The sequence below is a fragment of the Polyergus mexicanus genome, unplaced genomic scaffold (genome assembly GCF_030449975.1).
Source record: "Polyergus mexicanus isolate NDT 795.1 unplaced genomic scaffold, iyPolMexi1.0 SCAF_7, whole genome shotgun sequence".
Taxonomy (NCBI): Eukaryota; Metazoa; Arthropoda; class Insecta; order Hymenoptera; family Formicidae; genus Polyergus; species Polyergus mexicanus.
In genome coordinates, this window is record NW_027223327.1 from 8,974,119 (window position 1) to 8,998,312 (window position 24,194).

The 24,194-nt window shown below is 38.0% G+C and overlaps 3 protein-coding genes across 6 annotated transcripts; 2 read left to right on the forward strand and 1 right to left on the reverse strand.

Annotated features, from left to right (window-relative positions):
- Positions 1 to 252: 252 nt before the first annotated feature.
- Snx27 (sorting nexin 27) lies at positions 253 to 9,617 on the forward strand. Of its 2 annotated transcripts, XM_070299276.1 has the most exons (8): positions 253 to 646; positions 5,458 to 5,595; positions 6,004 to 6,228; positions 6,393 to 6,703; positions 6,801 to 7,039; positions 7,255 to 7,536; positions 7,613 to 7,709; positions 7,846 to 9,617. In XM_070299276.1, exons 1-7 carry the CDS (start codon positions 300 to 302, stop codon positions 7,679 to 7,681), a joined length of 1,611 nt encoding a protein of 536 aa, XP_070155377.1. In that variant the 5' UTR covers positions 253 to 299; the 3' UTR covers positions 7,682 to 7,709; positions 7,846 to 9,617. The 2 variants fall into 2 exon arrangements, with proteins under 2 accessions (XP_070155377.1, XP_070155378.1); XM_070299277.1 differs by lacking the exon at positions 253 to 646 and adding an exon at positions 4,650 to 5,371 and having other exon boundaries at positions 7,613 to 9,617.
- Positions 7,633 to 23,907, forward strand: LOC138935029 (myogenesis-regulating glycosidase). Of its 3 annotated transcripts, none has more exons than XM_070299273.1 (10): positions 7,633 to 7,709; positions 14,084 to 14,361; positions 14,702 to 15,172; positions 15,581 to 15,669; positions 17,598 to 17,794; positions 19,388 to 19,527; positions 20,600 to 20,818; positions 20,962 to 21,072; positions 21,584 to 22,579; positions 22,684 to 23,907. In XM_070299273.1, exons 1-10 carry the CDS (start codon positions 7,665 to 7,667, stop codon positions 23,588 to 23,590), a joined length of 3,453 nt encoding a protein of 1,150 aa, XP_070155374.1. In that variant the 5' UTR covers positions 7,633 to 7,664; the 3' UTR covers positions 23,591 to 23,907. The 3 variants fall into 3 exon arrangements, with proteins under 3 accessions (XP_070155374.1, XP_070155375.1, XP_070155376.1); XM_070299274.1 differs by lacking the exon at positions 7,633 to 7,709 and adding an exon at positions 11,864 to 12,263; XM_070299275.1 differs by lacking the exons at positions 7,633 to 7,709; positions 14,084 to 14,361; positions 14,702 to 15,172; positions 15,581 to 15,669; positions 17,598 to 17,794 and adding an exon at positions 18,434 to 18,710.
- On the reverse strand, positions 15,493 to 19,527 carry LOC138935032 (nucleoside diphosphate kinase homolog 5). The gene is made up of 6 exons (XM_070299278.1): positions 17,477 to 19,527; positions 16,848 to 17,341; positions 16,364 to 16,747; positions 16,110 to 16,248; positions 15,935 to 16,023; positions 15,493 to 15,855 (listed from the first exon to the last, which is right to left on the reverse strand). The coding sequence occupies exons 2-6, from the start codon at positions 17,094 to 17,096 to the stop codon at positions 15,745 to 15,747; spliced, it is 972 nt and encodes a 323-aa protein (XP_070155379.1). The 5' UTR covers positions 17,097 to 17,341; positions 17,477 to 19,527; the 3' UTR covers positions 15,493 to 15,744.
- Positions 23,908 to 24,194: the final 287 nt, after the last annotated feature.

The following is a 24,194-nucleotide window of genomic DNA, read 5'->3' on the forward strand; positions in this document are numbered from 1 at the left end:
TGACGTGAGACAGATTCACACAAACTAAATTATTCCACAAAAAGTTAGATTTTGATTTGAACATACTATTAAGGGGTACATCGTTCTGTCAATGAAATTTGCTTCCCTTATTTTTCATCTAACGGCACGTATCAAAATCCTGGTATCGATAGTTGGACGTATCGATATATCGTTAGTGCCTCGCTCCAACAATGTTCGATATCGAGATACGTACGCCTCGATACGCGTTTAGCCGCTTCGAGGATTCATCCCTAGAGCAACGCGTAGCATTCGCCGTGAATGGGCGGCCAGAGTGCAAGATGGCGGATTGCGAGTCGGAGGTGCACCGCTTGGCAGCCACGAATCAGGACGGCAGTGCGAGGAACGCGACAACCGTGACAATGGTGAACAACAACGCCGCGCGGGTGCCGCAGCATCTGCCGGGCCAGGACCGCCAGGATCCTGTCGGTCAGGGACCGCGATGCGTGACCATCTACAAGACGGAGACGGGCTTCGGGTTCAACGTACGCGGCCAGGTCAGCGAGGGTGGACAGCTGCGGAGCATCAATGGCGAGCTGTACGCGCCGCTGCAGCACGTCAGCGCGGTTTTGCCGCGAGGCGCCGCCGAAAAGGCCGGCGTCCGCAAGGGCGATCGTATCCTGGAAGTGTGAGTAGAGGAAGAATAGCGTCCTCGTTTTATCCTACCTCGTTCACGTCAGCCTCCTCGGGTACCGTCTTCGGGAACACTCCTTTGTCAGGACTCTTTAAACCTTGATAGGTGAATGTGTTAATTCTAAAGCAACGATCTTCGAGTCTTTGGGCTGTGCGCCAAAAATTACCGAGGCATTTCTGTAATTAGATGGCGAATACGCCAAGACGCGAGATTCGGCCTTGATTGGTTTCACAGAGTAAGAACGATACGTAAAAAGGATCTTGAGGACTTGAATAGAAGACGCACACTGACAGACCAGAATGATCCAAAACGAGATTTAAATTCTACGTTCTATGAATAGCAAGTGATTATAAATCATTGGAGAGAGATTCGATTGTTATTGCTACTAATCAACGTGTTATAACGTTTCTTGTTTCCGTGCAAGTCATCAACATTTAGACATTCTTAAAGGAGCTAACGTGCTGACGTACATATATTTATTTTGTCTTATCGAGACTTTCGAGGAAAAATGCTTAATATGATTTTTTAAATGTAACATTAATCGGCGTTTTATTTGTCGACGAAAAATATTTAAAGCAATTTTAAATATGAATATAATCTCTATATTCTTAAATACGAAAATTCCATTTGAGGGAAAGTTTTGTTTACGAGCAACAATTTCGACTTTAACGTCACATATTTTTTCTCTTAAATCGGCAAATATCTACGCACATCCGCGACCCGCGTGTTGCCTCTGTCAAGCATGTCTAAACGTCGTTGACTTGCAAAATACGACGATAACGAATGGATCTGAACTTTGTTTTTCTGCTTAAGAATTGGAATAATGCGCCGTTAAAAACTATGCGTACATACAAAGTCTATTTATTTTAATGGAAATAGCTTCTATGGAAATCGCGCTAGTTATATGCATATTCATACAGAGGATTACTTGCAACTGTTGACTCTGTTCTCGACGATTCTGGTTCTTCAGGATCCAATCATTGTACAGGCATAATCCTTCGATGCGTTCTAACAGCTCAGGATCCTGTAGGACGGGCATTGATATCCATCTTTGACTAATTTATGTCTTTTATGTCTTCCTTGAAACAAGAATCCCATACTATATTGATTAAATACCTAATATCGATTGTTTTGTCGCGCGTAGCGCTAACTGACAAATGTCAGCTGATTGAAATTTTTACTATGTTGCATACTCGTCTAAAGTTGCGGGAGCGAAATGAAGATTTAAAAATACATTGTATATATAAATTTTAGATATAGTAATATAAATGGAATAATAAAGAAATAATCGCGCTAACTGTTATTAAGACGTAGAGTTTGATAGAACAAATTTCGACATAAAATATGTATGTATATGAAAAAAGGGAGAGAGAGAAAGTATATTCACTCCGCAAAAATTCTAATGTAAAAACGATAAAGTTTACATGATGCGTTAAAAACATGCTCGTCTGTCAAAATTATGCAAAATCTTGATCAATCGAGAAAGTGTGCAAAATATATTTTCAAATCTCATTTATTATCATTTTTAAACGATTATTTTAATTCTATCCGACAGATATAATGAATTTACGTTTTAAAATTATTTCTCATTTTAATGTTTGAAAAGATCGTCGATATTCATTTATAGTAAACACCTCGATTGTCTGTGATATGTCTTTATTGTCGCGGATTAACTATTGTGTTAGCTAACCAACTATCTGACTGACAAGCCGCGCTCGAGCATTTGCAATTTTCGTCGACGTGATCGTTAGTGCTCTTGGATTTGCATAGCTGATCATTAGCCACCCGGCACCGTACCTTGTACGCAGTAATTGTGTTCTCCAAACTGTTTAATTAAAAGCTAATTTGCTTAAAACATTGTCGCTTTGTCCTCGATCGAATTTACTACAAAGACAGTATTTAACGATATACATATATATTATACGATGGTTTATATCCGGCAAATTCGAGTCTCATGATATTACACGCCATAAAGATCAAAGTAGAATTCAAAGTAACATGTATTAAAGTAAATATGAATCTTAATATATTTTTTACGCGACGTTTATTGTAGAAATGACACAAATTGAATTTTGATATCGATGTTTAGATAAGTAATCTATATGCCGAAAGCATGACTAATCTATTTCGATAACGATGAGAGATTGATTTATGATTAGATAAGTCGAAGAGATTTAACGACTAGAAAAAAAAGTAACGATATATCACAAAATCTGACGAAAGTTTATGCAATCGATGTAAGCAAACATTTCTCCTATTTGTGATAGACAAAAGTCTCCGCATTTATTTGTGATGGTGTCCGGAGATTGTGGGGATGAGGTGTCTGTTTGCAACTGTATGTGTGCGAGTCGCAGGTCCAAGGTTCCCATAAACCTTCTCGCGCGGTTCAAGGACCGTTCTAGGCTGACGTTCTGTCGTGACGTCGGTCGATTTCAGTTTCGTTCTCTCGAGTTTCTCGTTCGACAGGATTGCAGATTTTTATTCTGTGGTAGATGATACTCGAGGCGAATTGGTACATTCGGAATAAACGAAAAATATTTTATTATATTCGTCATTTTATAATTTGTAAATATTTTGCACTTTAATATATTTTTTTCTCTTCTCACTGGGAGAAATTTTGATCATGATCTTTACTTCGCCTTTCACTCGGCTAACTTTACAGCTCAGATCGCTACTTGATATATGTCTGTTTCGATTTAACCATTCTTGAAGCATCCACTGAAATGTCGACACTATCGCTTCTTTATTTCGAGATATTTGTCAATATAATCCTTTTATCTCTGCGTTTCGTTAATTATATCGTAAGAAAATGACAGTCGCGAGTTAAATGCATTTTCGTTACTTATGCATATTCTGTATGACTTTCTTTCTTATGTTACACTTGTATTAATGTTTTTAAAAGGCTTATTCTTTGTATGGTTTCTACAATTCTTTCTATAGTTGGAAAGTTATTATATGTACATACGTATTACGCAGCTTATTTGTGGTGAAACATGTTTTTCTATTTCGATATTTGTCAAAAAAATTATTTGCGGCAGTAAAAAAAAAGAAACATTATCTTATTCGGAAATTATAAATTAAAGTAGATAAAGTGTAAGTGTCGGAGCTAAGATACGTGATTACGCAGCTTATTTGTGGTGAAACATGTTTTTCTATTTCGATATTTGTCAAAGAAATTATTTGCGGCAGTAAAAAAAAAGGAACATTATCTTATTCGGAAAATATAAATTAAACTAGATAAAGTATTAATGTTTGAAGCTAAGATACGTGGAGGCGAAGGTTTAACGAGCAACGATAAGTGTGAATATTACATAAAAGAAGCCGCTATTGCGTCCGATAAAACGAACAGTCATTCTCTCAGAATTGCATCGATCATTAAGGGTCCCATTAACGTAGGTACGATTCATTATAAGTTCTATACGCTTTGTTCCTCCAATTAAATCTAATTAGTAGATTCGACGATACGTTATGAATGAGAATTTCGAAGAAAGGAAGCGATACGCACTGCGTATTCTCTCTCTCTCTCTCTCTTTCTTTTTCTCTCTCTTTTTTCGTCTCTCGTTTAAATTATTTCAGTCATTTATAATATTACAGGCTCGCGAATCTCGCTCGTGCAAAGTGCATTATCTTCTCCTAACAGATTACAGCGTACAGGCGGTGCCGTTTATTGACCGATCCGTTTCACCCCTCATCTGCCGATCTAATTTTATTAGATGACGAAATAATTCTGTAAGCTGTATTATATCAACGCAGATAACGCCATTGATATAGATGGCACGGAGAGGAAAGTTTACATTTAACGAGAGATTTAAATGCGTTTCTCCGCCACCGCTTCGACGTAATTGACTTCAACGCCGAATTAAACATTAATTCGACCATTCATCCTCATTTTTGCGCAACAATCTAATTGAGCTCTGACCTCATCTCCTTCTCTGACAGTATTTAACAAAAATAGTCGAAAAGAATAGAAGTACGCTATATGTATATAAAATTACACGTACTTAACTGGATTTGATTTTAAATTACACATATATGATACACGACAAGGAATCGCCTCTCAATTGGCGATCCCTCTATCGTCTAGAAGACAGATATGATTTATGGTATTATGATTTTTTTCTTTGTCCACGCGATAGGGAAACCGTGGTGGTATAAAGTGCGCGACGCGCCTTTTCTCGCACGCAGACGTGAAAATCCGCGTGGTAGGCGACATTCGCCGATCTCTGTCGAGAGAGTCGTGCCTCCATGCTTCGGGCCAATCATCGGGCTAATCACCGGGCCGTGTCCTTTCACTGTCGGAATTCGAAACGTGCCGTAAAAGAAAAGGAAAAGCAAGAGACTGTACGATTGTACGGTATCCTATTCCCTCTCGATTGGCTGAGTAATAAACGATCGTGGACCGCGACCGGACCCGTCGAAGGCCTCTCCGTTGTCGCGAACCAGATTCGGGTACCCGGATGTGCCGAGAGCGACGAACATCGCCCGACTTTTCCGCCCTGTGAATCTCTTCATTTTCGTATCTCGTCCCGTTTTCGATCGATCGTCCGTGGAAACGTAACAGTTGGCGCGAATCGTCGCGCCTGCCTGTTTAGACTACATATTGATACGCGCGCTGATAAGATCTCCCCGCAACATGTTGACGTGTTACATGTCCGCGTTGCAATGCGAGTGGATTGAAAATCGCAGAGGATGGAATCCGATCGGCGTGCCGCAATTAAAGTCGGTTCGAATTATAGATCGATGATACGAGGAGGGGGGGGGGGGGCGATAATTATGACAACGCAAAAATTGTGTTCTGCTTGCAGGAATAATGTCAACGTCGAAGGCGCCACTCACAAGCAGGTAGTGGATCTTATCAAATCGGGCGGCGATGTTCTCACCTTGACCGTTATTTCCGTTACGCCGCAGGAAGCGGAGAGACTTGAGCCCTGCGAGGATTTGAGGTGTGTGTGATACGATATTCGGATTTTGCATACCGGATCTTGCATTTAGTTTATAACTACAATTGAAGAGTTCATATTAAATTATCGCATGTATCTCTTTCGATGAATCGTAATCGAGTGATTATCTCACCGATAAGATCCTTAAAGTGTTATAATAATCTTGATTCTAATAATATATTTATCTAAATTATGTTTAAGATGTAACATGCATACATTTTATTATTAAATATTAATATATATTAAATAAAATTTAATAAATATTAGTTTATTAATATAAGTGGATATATTAAAAAAAAAAATATATATATATATATATAATATATTTTTAAGAATATAAAATATATACTAATAATAAAAAAATATGAATATTTATGAAATATTAGATGCATCTTCATATCTCTTCTTCAGCTATGCGTCGGTGGATTACAGCGAGAAGCGATCTTTACCCATCAGTGTACCCGATTATCACGTTCGTGAGAGAAGACACGAGCGTTACGTAGTCTTCAATGTCCATATGGCCGGCAGGCATTTGTGCTCGCGTCGATATCGGGAATTCGCGGCGTTGCACATGGCGCTGAAGAAGGAGTTCATCGGCTTCAATTTCCCGAAGCTACCAGGAAAATGGCCGTTCCAGTAAATATTCTCGGATTATACAGTAGTATAAGACGCGGGCACACGTGCGAACGCATTTAGATGCCGATCATGATTCGAGCCTCTCCGTGAAATTATTCAATTGACGAAACATTCTTCTCATAGGATCATGAATCATCAAGGATTTGTTTGTTCGCATTTTGTAGATTGAGCGAGCAACAGCTTGATGCGAGGAGGCGCGGTCTTGAACAGTATTTGGAGAAGGTATGCGCGGTGCGAGTGATAGCCGAGAGCGACGCGATGCAGGAGTTTCTGACAGATCGATTAGAGGAGGACGGGGATCAGGGACCGGCGGTCGATCTCAAGGTTCTATTGCCGGATCGCGAAGTCGTCACCGTGACGGTCCCGAAAGCGGCATCGGTGAAGGATGTCTACGATGCGGTTTGCTCCCGGGTCGGCTTAGACGCCGAGACGGCCAAGTACTTTTATCTGTTCGAGATTGTCGAATATAATTTTGGTAGGTTAAGGATAATTGCTCGAGACGATTGCACTTAATCGCGATCTCTGATTGAAAGAAATCGAAAAAGTTTCATTGTGATTTTATTATGCTCCAGAGCGGAAGCTGCAACCTCACGAACATCCGCATACTTTATACATTCAGAACTACTCGACCGCCAGCGCGACGTGTCTAGCGATAAGAAGGTGGCTTTTTAATATAAATAGGCCTCTGAGCGAGCATGCGTTGACTTGGATATTCTGGCAGACGATCGACGAGGTGAACAGGGGTCACATCATCGCGGGGGAACGATTGTATCAGTTGAAGGCTCTACAGGATGCGTCCAGAAAGCACGAGGTCTGTTCAGTGGCGGAAGAAATTTTTTATACAAGATGTCTCGACTATCCTTCGTGAAATTGTTCAGACGCCAATAATTTCTGAGTAATTGGCAGTTTAAAATAAGAATCTTCTCACAAGATAAGCTTTAGAAACGCAAATAAATTCAATTTTTAATTTTTCATACGAGTTTATATGTTAATTTTTAATTTTTCACATGAGTTTGTATGTCATAGTATTTAAAATTGGCAAGAGAACTCAGCGGCTATGGGGACATTGTCTTCCCACATTGCGCGTGTGACTCAAGGAAGGAAGGCCACGTGATACCGGCGGTAGGAACGGCCGCTTTCAAGCTGCACGCCGCAAAGGAGGATGGTACTCTGGAGTCGCAAGTGGTGGAATTTCAATGGAGCACCATCGCCCGATGGGAAGTGGACGAGGATGGGATGGCGTTCTGCTTTCAGTATACGCGTCAGGACAATCGTCCTCCGCGCTGGCTCAAGGTCTTCACACCTTACGTGAGTTACGAGCGTTTCTTTCTCAACGATATCCGCGAAATATTTCACGTATTATCCATACTTTTATGTTTTACAGTATACGTTCCTCTCGGATTGCTTCGATCGAATAGCTGAGGAGGCGAAATGGGATGATCCAGGGGAATGACGTAATGCTCGACGCTAAGAGGCAACCGGTGCGTAATTGATTGAGGGTGTTTCTCCCAGCATTCGCCTATCTCCGAAATTTTTCACTTAGGAAATTTAGATCTTGTAGACCGAGTCGGCGTAAGTGCGTGTACTTTTATCATATCAGATTTTTCCATCTGTTAGCTTCACTGTTATGTTCGGAACACTACCGGATGCTGCACCAAGAGAGAGCGTTTGCTCGCTTACGTTATCACCGGAAAAACTCACGCATGTAAATGTAAATACCCAGGTGAAACTGATATCGGAATGAAATTACGAGCATTCGATATACCGAGATATATTCGCAGATAGGAATCATATTCTGTTTAAGAATATATATATATAGAATGAGATGCGATGAGAATAAATTTACGCCATGCTCGTCCGCGATCTGGTGTAGCTTTCTCTCGACGACGTGGGATAATTATAAATTTGATTTTTATAAATACAGTTCGAGCTCTTTTGTTTCGTCGCGATGAGATACATGCCGTTTCTTCTTTTCTTTTACGAAGAATGAAATTGCGTACGCGAGGACACGCAACAGAATAAAAAATACGTTAGTGTACAGCTACGTAGACTATTATATCACGGGGAGATACGGTTGTCCGCCTAGAAAAAAAAAATAAGACCACCTATCCTTTTGGCCTATAAGTTGTTACACATATAGCGCGCAATTCTCGATTATCGATGAGAGAATCGATCGAAATATACATAAACGTTCCTTCTTGCTCGCCTAATAGAAACCTGAAACTTTCCTTCCGTTTTGGATCTGCGTGTGTGTGTGTGTGTTCGAAATATGCATTTTCTAATGTGCAATATTTCATAATTTCGTAAATACGAGTTTTTGTCAATTCGTTACGCAGGATAGTTTAAATCGAGTATATTTGTAAAGGTGGTTTTAGAAAGTCAATCGTGTATCTCAATATAATCCGATTCATCGCTGCGATAAGCTTTTTCGTTGATATTTTTTTGCGATTTGAGAATTGAGAGGATGAATTTTCAAAGTTTTTGAAAGAAGAAATAGATACATATCACATTATAGGCTCATCGACAATAGCGTTATACGCATGAAATTAAGAGATTCTCTCTCTCTTATCTTTCCTTTAAATTATCCTGTGTAACAAGGATTTTCTTAATGCACACGCAATCTATGTATAAAAAGATCAATCAATCGGTCCTCTACACGTTTTATTAATTCATTAATATATATAGGGTATTAGCGTTAATGAAAGATAGAGAAGAGAAATTGTAAATATCAATGTTAAAAATATACTTTTTTGAGAAGAAACTAGATTGTTTCAATAAAATTAATGAACGCATTATATCGACGAGATATTAATAACTGAGTCTCTTATCCCGCGACTCGATTATTACGTAAAACTGCGTGCGTGCAAATCATGTGCGGAGGATTGTAATAAGAACCCGGGGCTGTTTTTCTCTCTCGATCGGTGTTCTCGATGAAACTTTATCGGGCTACTCCCCACTTTCCTCCCGTCATCAAATTTACAAAGATACTGTACGATAGAAAATGCGACGTTAGTGATGCACGTCATCTGGACATATATATACATATATGCGGGATCGAGAGGAGGAGGAAAATTATATAAAGACTCGGGACAGCAATGTATAACAGCGTCGTATGGCACGACTGTTTCCTCCATTACTATTCGAAGGAAAAATAATACTTACTAATAATATTAAGAGAGACACATTGATAATAATAGCAAGAATCGTATGAAGATAATATTTAGCGAAATTTACACTGTTCTGCGTGCGATGATGATTTTGCAAGATCACACTTGCCATAATCCATTCGACGCGGATTCACCGTAGAAAGCGAACATTTGGAGCGAGTATTGTTGCATATAATATACACATACACACACACACACATATATATATATATATATATACATTATATTCACACTGTGACATTTGATTGTCTCAATGCACAAAATTTCGTTCCTACATACATACTATCTCTTCTTGCAATGCTTAAAAATCCACTTGTTCGCTTACTTGAGTGCAAGCAGTCTCAGCAAATGATATATAAATATAGAAAGATATGTAGATATATTATTATCGTTAATGTTTTTAAACTTTATTCACGGCGAGTATGGAACGAATGGGAAATGCGTGTAAAAAGATTCGAACGACGAGAGACGTGTGTATAATGAAAAAATTATATATATAAATATATGCCCTCGCGCGCGAGGGCAGTATAGTGATGATACTCTGTTAATGATATGATAGAAATATAGAACATAATATACAACATAATTATAATCGAATACGCGAATATCCCAGTGAATACAAGATCCATCAATCGCGTATTCACTCAATCGAGCGAGCGAGATAATTACAATAATGGTTTCCATTAATTCGTCGAGAAAGAGAGAGAGAGAGAGAGAGAGGGAGAGTCTGCCTGTTAAACAACTATGCAAGATGATGTGCGAGTTGTAATTAGCAACGTGCGTGTGAAATATTATTGGTAATAAATGAACCGAATGAACCTTTGGATGATCTCTTAAGATCTATATCGGAATTTGTCTGATCTATGATTTTGGTCGTGATATATTATTGAAGTCTGAGAAACCCGAGGGTCTTATTGTGGTTATTATATTACCAGTGAAAGATTCGAGATACACATGAGACCTTTCGCGGTGCATTCTTACATTGATCGGTGAAGTGTGATAATTAATTTCCGAATTGACGGTGTGAAAAAAAGAAGTCTGTGGCGTCGAGAATAGCCATCCGTCTGGAGAATGGCAATAATAATTATGAGGAGAGAAATGATGATCGCGTATATATATATAGTTGATTGGTAGTAAATATTTTTTGAAAAATCGTGCAGAATAAAATCGCAGAGGATACGTCCAAGTAGATTCAACTCTGACGCGAAAGATCTGATAATAGTTGGATTAATGATAATGATTTCGCAGTTTTGTAAAACTGTAATCTTTATCCCTTGCAGTATTTATCTTAATTCCACCATTTTTTCTTATGGTACGATTTTAGCGCGTGTATATGTCAAAGATTTTCTTTTGTTTTAAAAAGATGCTAATTTCAAATTTAATGGAAATTTCTTTTTATTTCGCGTCTGTTGCATTTTGTCGAAATGCGTTTCTTACAGGGAAATCAGTAAATTTAAATTGAGGCAGCTTATTTGTAGTGTATAATTTGTTTAATTAATTGCTTTGTTAATTAACGAGCTAACTAGTTTATTGAACGTAGAATGACGAAAAAGAAATTAGATAGTATAATTTATTGTTATTACAAGACCATATCATTACGGTTAATACACACACTTTAGGCGTTATAATTAAAATATTCTGTATAATCGTAGTACGTAATAACAAATGCTCCAATTTATCGTATAACATCAGTTCGCGTAATTTTGCTGTAAAACTACAATAGTATTTCGAATTAGCGAGAGATATTATTCGATTTCTTTATGAGCCATCTTATTGAGAAACGGAAAATAAAAAAAAAAAAAAAAACAGAGAAAATGAAATTCTTGTTATTAACCTTTTTAATCGATTACATCCTGTCTATTATTAATATTATGCATCACTTTGTTGATAAAATCGCTCGATAGATAATCCGTAATTTTAGCAACAAATATAAGAGAATTTGCGGCCGATATATCTGTAACAATACAATTGTTATTACGTAACGCGGTAATCTAATATCTATTCCATAACGTACTGTAATAATCTAAAATGAATTCAGTGACATAATACCCTCGTACAAACAGATAATACCGAGATATTTTGTGCAGAATAAGAAGCCGTTGCTTTCTCATTATTCTATATACTCTGTTCAGCACGTAAAATCGGGAAATTTAAGTAAAAATCTTGAAAATTTTTATCACAGAATAGAAAAAAAAAGATCGTTAAATAGAAAAGACCAACCGTGTCTCATTAATTTCCTGTATATTCTCGAATGCGAAAATGGATAAAAAAAAAAAAAAATTGATCGGAGGCGACAAAGAGTTTTTTGTTGTCGGTTCGCGAATGCCTCGCAAGAGAATTGAAATTCACAAAGGATAAACGGGTGACGCATTTCATTCGTAAGTAACGATATTGTATTATTATCTCACGCGCGCGAATAAAAGTATAAAATCCCTCTCTTCTTCCTTCCATCGTAAACTATATAAACACAAATAAAGTAAGATGGATCGTGTGTACTTGCGGCCGTATATCACAGATTGCCGCAGGTTACCGCGCTTGTGTGTGTGTGTGTGTACAAGGTAGGCAGACTTTTACAATACATAATGTAGATCTTTGCAAACGAGTGTATACACGCTCGCGGCCTCCTATATATGACGTGATACTGATACACATGCAAGAAGGTCTAAGAAGATATCGCTAAGTGGTTGCCGATATACGGAACGGCAGATCAGTTCAAAACCACCTGTCCCAGAAGATGGAACAATCCGTGGAAATTATTATCAGTGTATCGCGTATTTAATTTAATCGCCACGGGGCTTGAATTCTTCAAATTCTGAAGAAGAAATGGATCGTATTAAGAGGAAGAGGAAAAGGATGGGTGGTGAAAAGGTAGCCGTTCAAATCCAATTGTCTGTGAAGATTCGTCCAATTAAATTAATACTCGGAACAACAAAATTCTAATGACAGATTACGTAAAACATGAGAATTTAAAAAAATTTTATCTTATTTAAATAATATCTCTATATAATTATATTTTTATAATTAGTGATAATTTTTCATAATATCTGGCATATCTCAATGAATTGTCAGAAATGATAATTACTGTTATAACTTTCACGATTTTTTTTGTGATAGATCACATTCTTAAAAAATGATTATCAGTATCCGTAAAAATTTGTTCATTATGCAGAACTATATAATATACATAAAAACAAGTATTATAATTTCTAATATTTGTATGTTGTGTTATTTTAGTGAAGGCGGGATACTTATAAAAGAGATTAAAATCTTTTCTGATTTAGAAAACGCATCCGTCTTATCGATAACGTGTGTCAAGATAACGATTAAAGAAAGATCGACAATCAATGTCGAAAAATATTTATGTTACAGTCTTTTTTTAACTTTAGATAGAAACCATCTAATTATTATAGTTTAAAACGTTCTTAGTTATATAAGGCAATATAATATCAATCTCTCTCTCTCTCTCTCTCTCTCTCTCTCTCTCTCTCTCTCTCTCTCTCTCTCTCTCTCTCTCTCTCTCTCTCTCTCTAATTGCAACTTTTTAAATATGTATAAACAAATTAATTATCTATCTCTGCTTTGTATCTATTTTTGATCAAAGATATTATTTTATTATAAAGAAAAATTGTAGTTATAAAAATTACTTTCATCGTCTTTTATTCTTAATATTCCTGGTTTAAATGAAATCTTATTCGTTTTATTCGAAAATATCTTTTCCTTTAGCACAGAAAATGCCAAAGTAGAGATGTATTGATTTCTTATTACGCAAAGTGAGAAATAAAAACTATTTAATACATAGTCCAACGTACTTGATTATATGTTTATTGTCTGTGAAAATTTAATATCACGTTATTATCTTCGAATCGTTACAAGATCTTACAATTCTCCGAACGCTTCCCATTAAAAAATTTCAATCGTCAAGGAAAATGCATCAAGAAACGCGCTATTATTTTACGTTTGCAATTGAAATTGGATTGATTTTAAAATCCCTGATTTAAATATTTATTCGGAGGAAAACAATAGTTTTCAATAATATGAACGCAAAACGAATCGCGAAAATTCAAAAAACCGATGCAAAAACTATTCTGTTCCGTAACGCATGATGGATCATATTTCATATTCTGTAACGAGTTCTTGTTCACTCTTCGTGACATAAGCATCGCATAAACAATTGCTAAGTTATGGATTATGCCGCATTATGCAATGGAGACGAATGGAATTGTCAAACCATTTCACGTGATCCATCTCGTCTATTCGATGTAAACGATGACTAAAAGCCGATGACTAAAAGCGTTAAGGTAAAAGTAAAATTATGTTCCCTGTAAATGATTCATGTTCGGTCGTGAAAGACCGATTCTCTATTATAATCTCATTAGAAAATTGGATCCTTTATTACAAAAACTGCTCAGAAAAATTTTCTAGTTTCTTACATTAGTGCTTCTTGACGAACACATTTTATAATTCAGAGACTGTCTCATCTCGATCAGAATTAGACAAACGAAGAGAGAGAGAGAGAGGGACAGAAAAATAGAGAGAACGCGTTCACCGCGGATAACTTTAACGAGACTTAACGAGTCCACTCCCACATACGGTTTCAACGATCGTCATTCACTCGCGCGTTCCGCTCTACTCCCGCGCTACTCATCAGTCCTCTCTGATCATCATCCTATCTCTGTTCTACGACGCAGAAAGTGCTACTGTCCATCGTCGATCCTTGGGATGTGAAGGTGGCCAGTGTCAATCCGGTCGGATTGGCCGAACGACGGGGCGTCTCCCTGTCCATTCTACCCTCTGAACAAGATGAGGATGTGAACCTAGATTGGTCGACCTTAAGCAAATCTGTCATCAGGACACCATCGCCCTGGTACAAGCCTGGCAGCGGCTCGAGTCACGTCAATCCCGCCAAGTCCGAAGAATCGGCGTTGATCGATCCGATCTGGCTGAATTCTCGATATTCGCCGCGAAGGTATCTTTCATCTTTCCGACTCATTAACGTGCTAATGAATTGGCATCTGGATAAACTCGAAGCTATATTTGGTTAATGAGATTTCGTAGTTCGAAACTTGATCGTGAAGCGCTTCGATATACCCGATAATTAATTTATTTGGTGAACGCAGTAATTTTTATTGTATTTTAAATTGTTTATAATATTTAATGCGCTCTCTCTTTCTAAGGTCGTCAGAAACACGTGATGTATAAATGTAGTATATTAAAAATTAAATAATTAACTAACATAAAACCATCATCTTCGTAATTTCACACATAGATTATTCAATAATTCCAATGTCTCTCGTTACGTTTCAAAGATCATCCATCAACGCGACTGACGACTCTCCATCTTCGATTCCGTCCAGAGAAATATTACGAGATAGCAAGCAAAAAACCGACGACGACAAGGCGAACAAGGTCGACAATGGATTAATCAACGATTCGCAGGAAATTAGTCGCAACGGTTTCGACGATCTGAACGGTACAGCGGCGGTACGAGTGCGTTTTGAGATCGATAGAGCAGCGGAGCCGTGGCGGAATGGAGTGCGATGTGTCGCGAATGGGCAAGGTATCGATGATGGGTCGCGAGTGTTGACGAAAACTCGGAACGCGAACGATAATTATTCGAAACCCGAGCAACGGACGATCGCGGAGAAGCAGGAAGATTCGCGGAGAACGAACGATGCGAAAATCGACAAGAGAAATGCGAACGGCTATCGTGACGATTCTAAACTAATTGAGAAGAAGCCAACCACTGTCGATATCGTTCAGCGCTTGGTGGTATCCAGGTAATTATAGTGGAAATAAAATACGCTAGAATAGCATCTTTTTCGAAATAAAGAAATTATAATTTCACGTCAAATATCACGTCTTATTGCAAAGTGAATTTTTATTTTTATATTTAATTCAAGTTGTTTAATTTAAATTATTTTTTTTTTTTTAATTTGTATTCTCTTTTTGTGTTTTTGCATTCTAATACTAGTCTTTCTTTTCTTTTACTTTTGATGCAATAAACTTTCCCGTACATCATGCTGAATAAATAAATAAATATCTAATGTTCGAAATGTTAAGGAGAATGTAATTGAAAATTTTTCTCTAGCATTCTTTTCAAATTTTTATATAAATGAAAGATGGCTCAATAAAGTACGAGTTTTATATTCAACAGCATTTTGCGATTTTCTATTTTATATTTGGAGGTACAATCCACAAACCGTGAAAGAGAGGAGATTAAAAAGGATGCCATCATGTCGTCGACAAGAAGCTTCAAAGGAAATAAATTCCGTAGGTAAGGCGGCAATTTTCTTATCGTATTAAAGTGTAGAATTAAATGGATAATACACGAGATGAATTTTAAATAATGTTATGTCGGAATTAAAGCGAGATTTTCCGGTAGTTTAGGTTTATTAGGGTTATTCAGGATTAGCCAGTGCGCCAACCACAATACAGGATCGGCCGGTCTATGTTTGCAGCACTGTAAAACGACATTTTTTTAGAATTAATTATTTAAATAATTTATCAAATTTAATATTTATCTGGAGAGATTACTTTACCAAAGTTAGACCTTCGACGAGAATCGGATTAATATTCTCCCATAAATAGTCTTCAACCATCTCATCTCTTAATAACGGCTCGATTATGACTAAAAGAAAAGGAAAATGATGCTATTAAAAGTATTTGAAAAATTAAAGACATTAAAAGACAATAAAGTGGAAGAATAATTCTTACATTTGGGAAAGAAAAAGTGGATCTCTTTCTCGGCTTGTTCGCGGTTGTTGCTACCATGTACAGCGTTCTTAAAACCATCCCCTCTGCGACCGTATCTCGCCCTGATGCTGTCGGGAAAATATAGACGTGCTTCAGTTATCTGAAACAATATTTGCACGAATCTTGAACAAAATTTGAACAAAGTTGATGATGAGAAATTTGTTGCTAAAATTAAAACATCGTATTCGATTTTTTCTATATATTCTATACATTACCGTCGCCGGTCCCATGATCTTCTTCCATTCTTCCACGGCGTTCTGCTTCGCCAACACAAACACTAAGATAGGTCCCGAAGACATGTACGCCACCAGATGAGGAAAACTCAGTTCGCCGAAGTGATTGTTATAGAATTCTGAAACCTGTTCGGGTGTAAGCTGAAGCCAACGTGTCTGACAAATCTCGAAACCTTCCGTGTATATTCGATGTTCGATCTCCGTTCTGTAGACAACCGCTTCCGGCTTTATTATGGCCAGGGTGTATTCGACTTCCGATCCCTTCTTAACAGTTTTTTCAATTTTGTCGCTATGGAAGCAAACCGCTGGCGATTTGAAACTCTCTTCTCCGCCAGAATAATCGCATTCCGTTGGAATAAATATATACTGCACGATTATCAAGATAATTATTTGTTCGCGGGACAAAATTAATCTTTACAATTATTATGTTTAATTTATGAAAGATATTTTTTTGTCCATATCGTACCGATCTGCTGGATTCGCTAGAGGATTCCAGGCTCGACAACGATTTTTTCGCGAAGTCGCATGTTGTATCACTGCTATTAGATTGCACGGAATCGATCGACGTGCAATTCGAATCGGAGGGAATTTTATATTCGAGGATATCCTTTCCGGGACGATAAGATGTGAAACATTTCGAGAAAAGAGTTACGGTTTCAGGGTCAATTTTCCCAACGATTTTATCATCTGCCAAGTGTTGTGGACAATCACACATTTTTATTTCGCACTTTTCAAGATTATTTTTGCGCGTCTCTTTCCCTCTTTATTTAAGAAGGTATTGAAGAAATGAATTTAATTTGCTGATTCATTTATATCATACGTTTGCAGAGATTATAAAAAGGTTATATCCTTGATATTTATTTGTTTTCTCATGTTCCGTCATATGGTAAAAGTGCCAAGTTTTTAATTATTAACTCCAATGAACTTTTTGATCTTTAATTGCACCGCCGCGATATCTTCCTACGGAAGTTTATACTATGATAAGTTAAGATGACAGTACTTGGGTAGGTGCACTTGTTTCTGACGCTAATACAGCACGAATATTTATTTAGCGATAACGTTGGAGTAAGCAAATTAATTTTCTAGAAATTATACCATTATTGATTTGCGTGCACGTTGTTCCAATATGTAATTAATCGTCATCAAATAATGCTAGACGCATTTTTTAAATATTTGTAAATTTTCATTCGATCCATTCTTCACGGTTGGCTTCTAGACAAATCGAACGACGATGCGAATGCGTTTGTTAACGAAGTCAAACGAGAAAATAATCAAGAAGTGGCCGACGAGACAAACACAGTGAAAGGATTGCCGGAAGTGACAGCGCTACGCGCTACGAATATAAGGAAGACTAGCATCTCGATGCCCAGCAATCTCGACGAGATGGACGACCTTCGAATAGACAGACAAAATGTAAGTGAAACTTATATATTTTAATTTTTGAACGTGATTATATTCGTAATAAGATCCCATTATTAGGCTTAAAATCTGTTTATATCGAGAAGATATTAATCGATTCATTATCAGATTATTTTCCAAAAGTTCTCGATCAATAGCGTGATTGATAATTATTATTATAAGTCTCGAAAAAAAAAAATGCGCGTAAAGATCACAGATGTACTCTTTGGAGAGAGAGAGAGAGAGCTCTGGTTGACACTGACGGACGTAGACTGGACGTCATTCAGAAGATGCGTTAAAAGCTCTTTACGGAACAAAGTTTTTGACTGAGAAATATTTCGAGAATTCTAGGAAAGTTTAAAAGAGAGATCGTATATTTTATAATACAAGGATTATTATATAAGAATATAAGATATTAATTTCTATAAAAATGTAAAATATTATTCTCTTATGTATGTGAACGCCATTCTCTATAAATTAAAGACGAATTCAAACACGATATCATTTCATCTCATTAATCGTTATCTACATATTATGGCGTTTACGTTTACGCACATATCAGTTTCGGAAGAGCAAGATTCCTCGTCAATGCTGCGTTACGTAATGTTTGCGAACTATCCGTGCATACATTCCACTTCATGTTTTCATTAGGGAAATGAGTAGTTCCTGCTGACCGCTTGATACGAACGGTGCCGTTGCATCCATCGCGTGACGTATATTGTGCGATTTCATTTTATATCCGTCCTCGTCGAACAAACTTTTTCCTTTTTTCTCGAGACTATATATTTTTTGCCTCAAATATACACAAAGTATGAATAAATGTAGACGTGAAAAAAACAGTGAAGCAAAAAAAGATTTTTAATAATATTAAATTGAATATATCTATCTGATAAAAAATGTAATGAAGAGAATACCGATAATTAACGTGATGGTAAGCATCGCTTATTAAGATTTAATCATAACAATTGAGACCCCGAATATATGAATGTGCAACAGTGCATTTATGTTGAGGGATTTACATAGCGAAATTAACGTAATGCTAATAACTTTAGATCGAAGGTCAAGAAACGTTTAACACATTCGAATAATATTTTGCTCCGGAGAGGCTGCAATATCGTCTGAAGTATATTATTAGCTTGTTAAATTTGTCCCTTGATATACGATGGGCAATAAGCGTTTTCTGATAAGAAATGCATTTCTGGATACGGTCATTGCACTTAATTGCTCATCGATCACGTACGTTATTACGGAGATATTTCGCATATTTTTGTTTAAAATGTTTCTATGTCTATCTTATTTAGAAATAGAATTATAGATATATATTCACCAAAATATAAATATAAAATAAAGAGAAGATTAGCAACTTATCAGCATATTTCCTCGCAGATTATACTATACTGTATGGATAAAAAAATAATGTGAATACGAAACGCGCAAATCGAGATGCGTATGCTCTCGATCGTTACGTCAGCGATCGATATAGATGACACTCGAAAATAAATCTAGCTGTGTAATCGATGACGATGATTTACGGCGTTATCCGACTAGTTTGTTTCATTGCACAGATGTCGAGCTTGCTTGTTCACACCTGGATTGTTGATGTTTCAGGGGACCGGGGTTTCGAAATTCGCAAGAGCGGAGAGTGAGACCAGCAGCAGTGTGACTTTCAGCAACAGCGGCTCGACGCCGAATGGAAGCCCGCTAGGATCCGACACGGAGGAAGAAGCAAATGACGAGGAGTTGGCCAAGTAAGTGTTGTAGAGATTTAACGATCGATTAAAGTTTCAAGAAGAGAGAAAATTAAAATTCTGGTTTGCAAAAGTTTCATAAATCGTGGAAAATGCCAGATTATTTATTATTAGAATTTTCAATTTCCGTGATAAAGCTTAATTATGTTATCGGCTCTATTAATTGATTTTAATCACAGTCAACTTGTCTTAGATATTGTGTGACAAATCTAATCCAAGTAATTTTTCGCAAGCTCGTACGTCGGAATTTTATTCAATAATAGCAATAATAGCGTGGCATTTCGTATTGATTCCGTTTACACCTGTATTAACCCGTCTTAATGAATCCATAAATGTCCATCGATGTCACTTATGTTAGTGAAATATTCCGTGCAGCTCGCAAGAAATGGACACCTCGCGGATTATAATTTTCTCTTGACAATACGCACACTCTAAATGCACAATTTGCATTGCAACGCTCCATTATATGCATATATACACGAGACACTGTTTACTGCGTTTGCATTTACGCTCGGACTGAGCGAATGAAACCGACGTACCTATATCTGTCCGCGTTCACGGTCATCATAAGCACCATCGTCGTCGGTCCCGACCTTCTTTCATATCGTATCAGGGTTATCGCGTTATAAGACTTGGTTCCTGCAAATGCTCGTTTCGGCCAACAGTCACCGTACGCGATTGTAATTACAATCATCTCTCGATTTTTTTTCTTCCACGTACACTATTGTTTAAAATTATCAATTATTCTCCAATCATTCACGTCGAGTGTTCGCATTTTTTAAATATATGATTGTGTGTGTTAGTGCTTAAATCCCTGTCTAAAAAAAAATAATAACTTAAGGATCGAAAAACGAATTTTTTCAAATTTAATATTTAAATGTCAGCCGTGTTTGAAACATAACAGAAATGATTCCCCGATATGATATCGGTAGCGCCGTATCATTGCAAAGGTACAATACGACACATATACACGTTTATATGCATTTTTTGATAGACAATTTGAAATTGAAATTATTTTTCTTTTTGATTATTTATCTAATTATATGATAGCGATAAAAAAAATTTCTTCTAGGGTGCCATTGCAAGCTCCACCGCGAAGGAAAAGTAGAGTCATGCAACCGCCGATGAACGAAAAGATAGGAAACGACGCTACGGAACATTCGGGTGGGCAAAGTGCGAATTCCACGATAACTAGCGTAAACAGCATTAGCAGTCTCTTGAAAGAGAAATTGCAATTGTCATTACCGCAAGCACTGCGAAACAATGCGAGACGTCAGAACGCCGATTACAGGTAAAGCGAAAGGTCAAGCTTGTGTTTCGGAATGACAAAATTTAATACATTAATATTAAAATTTGATAAAAATGTTATACTTACGATTACGGCTATTTTAATAATATATAATAATTTCTACAAAAATATTTAATTTCTCGTAGGCTTAGAGCATTTGTCGGCTTTCTCTTCCTGTGCGTCGTTTTCCTCGTGGGATTTGCACACATTTATTATAACCAGCATGTCCTACAACGAGCATACTTTGACAAATTTAGGTAAGTATATGGCATCAAAGAATATTGTAAATAAATGAAAAATTTAATATTTTTTAATAATAAAATTACTTATAATATTGTATTATATATAAGGATATTCTTTTTCGAGCAAGTTATCGATTATCGAATCATTGTAATATATTGTTAGTTCACGGCGTTTTGTATGGCTTGCCTACTGTGGAATAATTTTCGGTCGTTTGCCTCTGCCAGGAAGCACCTAATGGAATACATTAAGGCTCATTTATTACGCCGATCTCGCGTCAGTCTCAAAATGCGTATTCAATTGTAGACCTAATGCTTATACGTTTAACTTTTTAAAGGTTGCATTATCTTAGAATGAAAGAAGAATTACAGCAGCAAAATTATCTGTATACCGACTTTTTTTCATTATTCTAATTATTATCTATCAATATTTCGATGTATAACATTTTTGCACTTTGTCTTTTTTTAAATTACAAAGATTTCTCTGCGAATCATAATGATCGTTTATACAGATTGATCTTTCTTTTAGGTTTAATAAAAATGAAAGAATGATGACAATCTACAGTAGTTCCGGCGGGGAGATCATCGCCGCTCGACTCGGCGAGGGTATTCCACCGGACACGGGAGTGTATCCCTGCCTTCCGCATCATCAACGGCAAGACTCGGTCTGTCTCGAGTGGCTGCAGCAGACGCGGCTCTATCTCGCGCATACCAAGCGCGAGGACATGCACTGCTACCACGTAACCTGGCAGAGCCTGAGTCCCTACTACAATCCCAAAGACTGCTTCGATTGGTCCTCGAAGAGAGGTCATTGGTACGGCGCCGGTCAGATTCAAAATATGGCGTATCCCCTGGAACGAGGTCGCCTGGAGCTCAGTCCTTTTATCACGGGCGACGTGAGAAAACATTCCTTCGGCAATGTGCTGAAAAGATATTTTCTTAACTCGAAGGGCGCTACGATTCTGGTGGATGCCGAGACGCCGTTGTACGTCTCCATCAACGCCAATCGAACCAATGACTTTTGCCTCCAAGCCAAACATGACGCTTTCGCTTACATCAATCATCTGACACCGCTACCCCAGCTCAACTATACCATTTGCGCCACCGACAATATGAAGACTCTACACTCTTTGATGGCGGAGAAGTCTCTGTGGGATGGTTTGAAGCCCGATGAGCTGCATGCTGTTCATTCGCTGTTGTCCGAACCAGTCTGGCAGATTTCGCCTATCAACGAGGCGGCCATTTATAATTACACGGAGGACGTGATCGCGCTGGGATTTCTTCGTCAAGGCCACGTTCTGTTGAGCGAGGAATGGCAACCGAGTCCGGGAGATTTTGTTCTGGACGAGGAGCGATTTCCCTCTATGGAGGAGACTATTAATATCATCCATCGCAGAGGATTTCGAATAGTCTTCAGTATCCAGTCGTTTATCTCCACGGAATCCGTGAACTTCAAGGATGCTGTCGCTAACAGATTACTCATCTCGGAGAGAGGAAGCGATCCTCGAATTCCGGCGTTGACGAGGTTATTTTTCAATCATATTTTTTATAATATACGATTGTACTTTTGCGTATTATTACTTGACTAGAAAATTGATTTGAAGAAACTGTAAGAATATTTAATTTCAGATACAAGCAAAGTAACAGCGCCGGTGTGCTCGACATCACGAATAACAAGACTTTACCTTGGCTGCAAACAAAGCTCGAAAGCTTGATCATGAAGTATCACGTTGATTCGTTTTACCTCGATCTGGGTACCGCTCAGGATATGCCGCACTATTACAAATGCCAGGAACCACTGACCAATCCCGATCATTACAAGACCATTTTCACTCGCTCGATACTGAGCACCATTCCCGTGATTGGCGTATCCAGCGCCATTTCCAGGCCACGAGCCCCCGTCTTCGTGTCCCTGCCACCCTTTCCGTCGTCCTGGAAGGCCATCAAGACTGTCATCCCCACCGTGCTCAGCTACGGCATGATCGGCTATCCCTTCATCATGCCGGGTGCGGTGGGCGGCGACGTGGCGCTTCCGATGTCGGATAACAATCCCGACAACGACTTTGAGGTGGACCTACCGGACAAGGAGCTCTACATCCGATGGCTGCAACTGTCCACTTTCTTACCCGTGATCCGCTTCACTCATCTGCCCAGCAAGTATTCGGACGAGTCGGTTCTGGAAATCGCCAAGCGATTAACCACCTTGCGCCAAAAGACGGTGACGCCGTTGTTGAAAAAATACGCGAACGAGACCCTGGACACCGGTCTGCCCATCATCAGGCCGCTCTGGATGCTGGATCCGGCCGATCCGGCCTGTCATGTAGTGGTCGACGAATTCTCCGTCGGTGAGGAGTTGATTGTCGCGCCCGTGCTTTATTCCGGCAGCAGACAGAGGGAAGTTTATCTGCCGGCTGGTGTCTGGAGGGATGGCATTGACGGGAGTCTGAGAAAAGGCTCGAGATGGATTCACAATTATAGGGTAGCGGAGGATAAGATAGCGTACTTCGTCAAGATGCCGGATAATACGAGGTTCTAAGGAACGCATTATTGTACGGCATGATTCAGATGCCGCAGAAACCACGAGGTCGCTCGATTAAAGCGATCAGATTTCACGCAGACGTGCTTCGTGAGCGATGTCGAGTTTGACGATTTGAATTTGAATGATGATTTTTTTTTTATTAATTCGTGCAATATATGAACTGGTTGCTCGGTGGACTATCATAATGCAGGCTAATGATCGTGCAGTGATAAATATCTCTTATGTCGTTTTAAAGTCATGAAAACTTTGCACGTGCCGATGCGATATTCACTATTCAATGAATGTATCCAAAAATTAAAAATGAGATAATCAAATATCCAACATCTAATATACTTTAAAGCACACTTCCTTACTACACTTTGGCACAGCAGGATAATTATACAGTGATAAATACTTAACGACTGAAATTATTACACGTGCGTTATAGTCTCAAGCGCGTTGTTCGATATATATATATATATAATCAAGAGAAACTTTTAATTATACAATAAAAGTATCCAAAAATATTACTGTATTTTACAAATATGATATTATCAACAATATTATATTACGATGCATATCATAATTGTAACATTTAAAGATCTAGAACGAATCTAGTGTA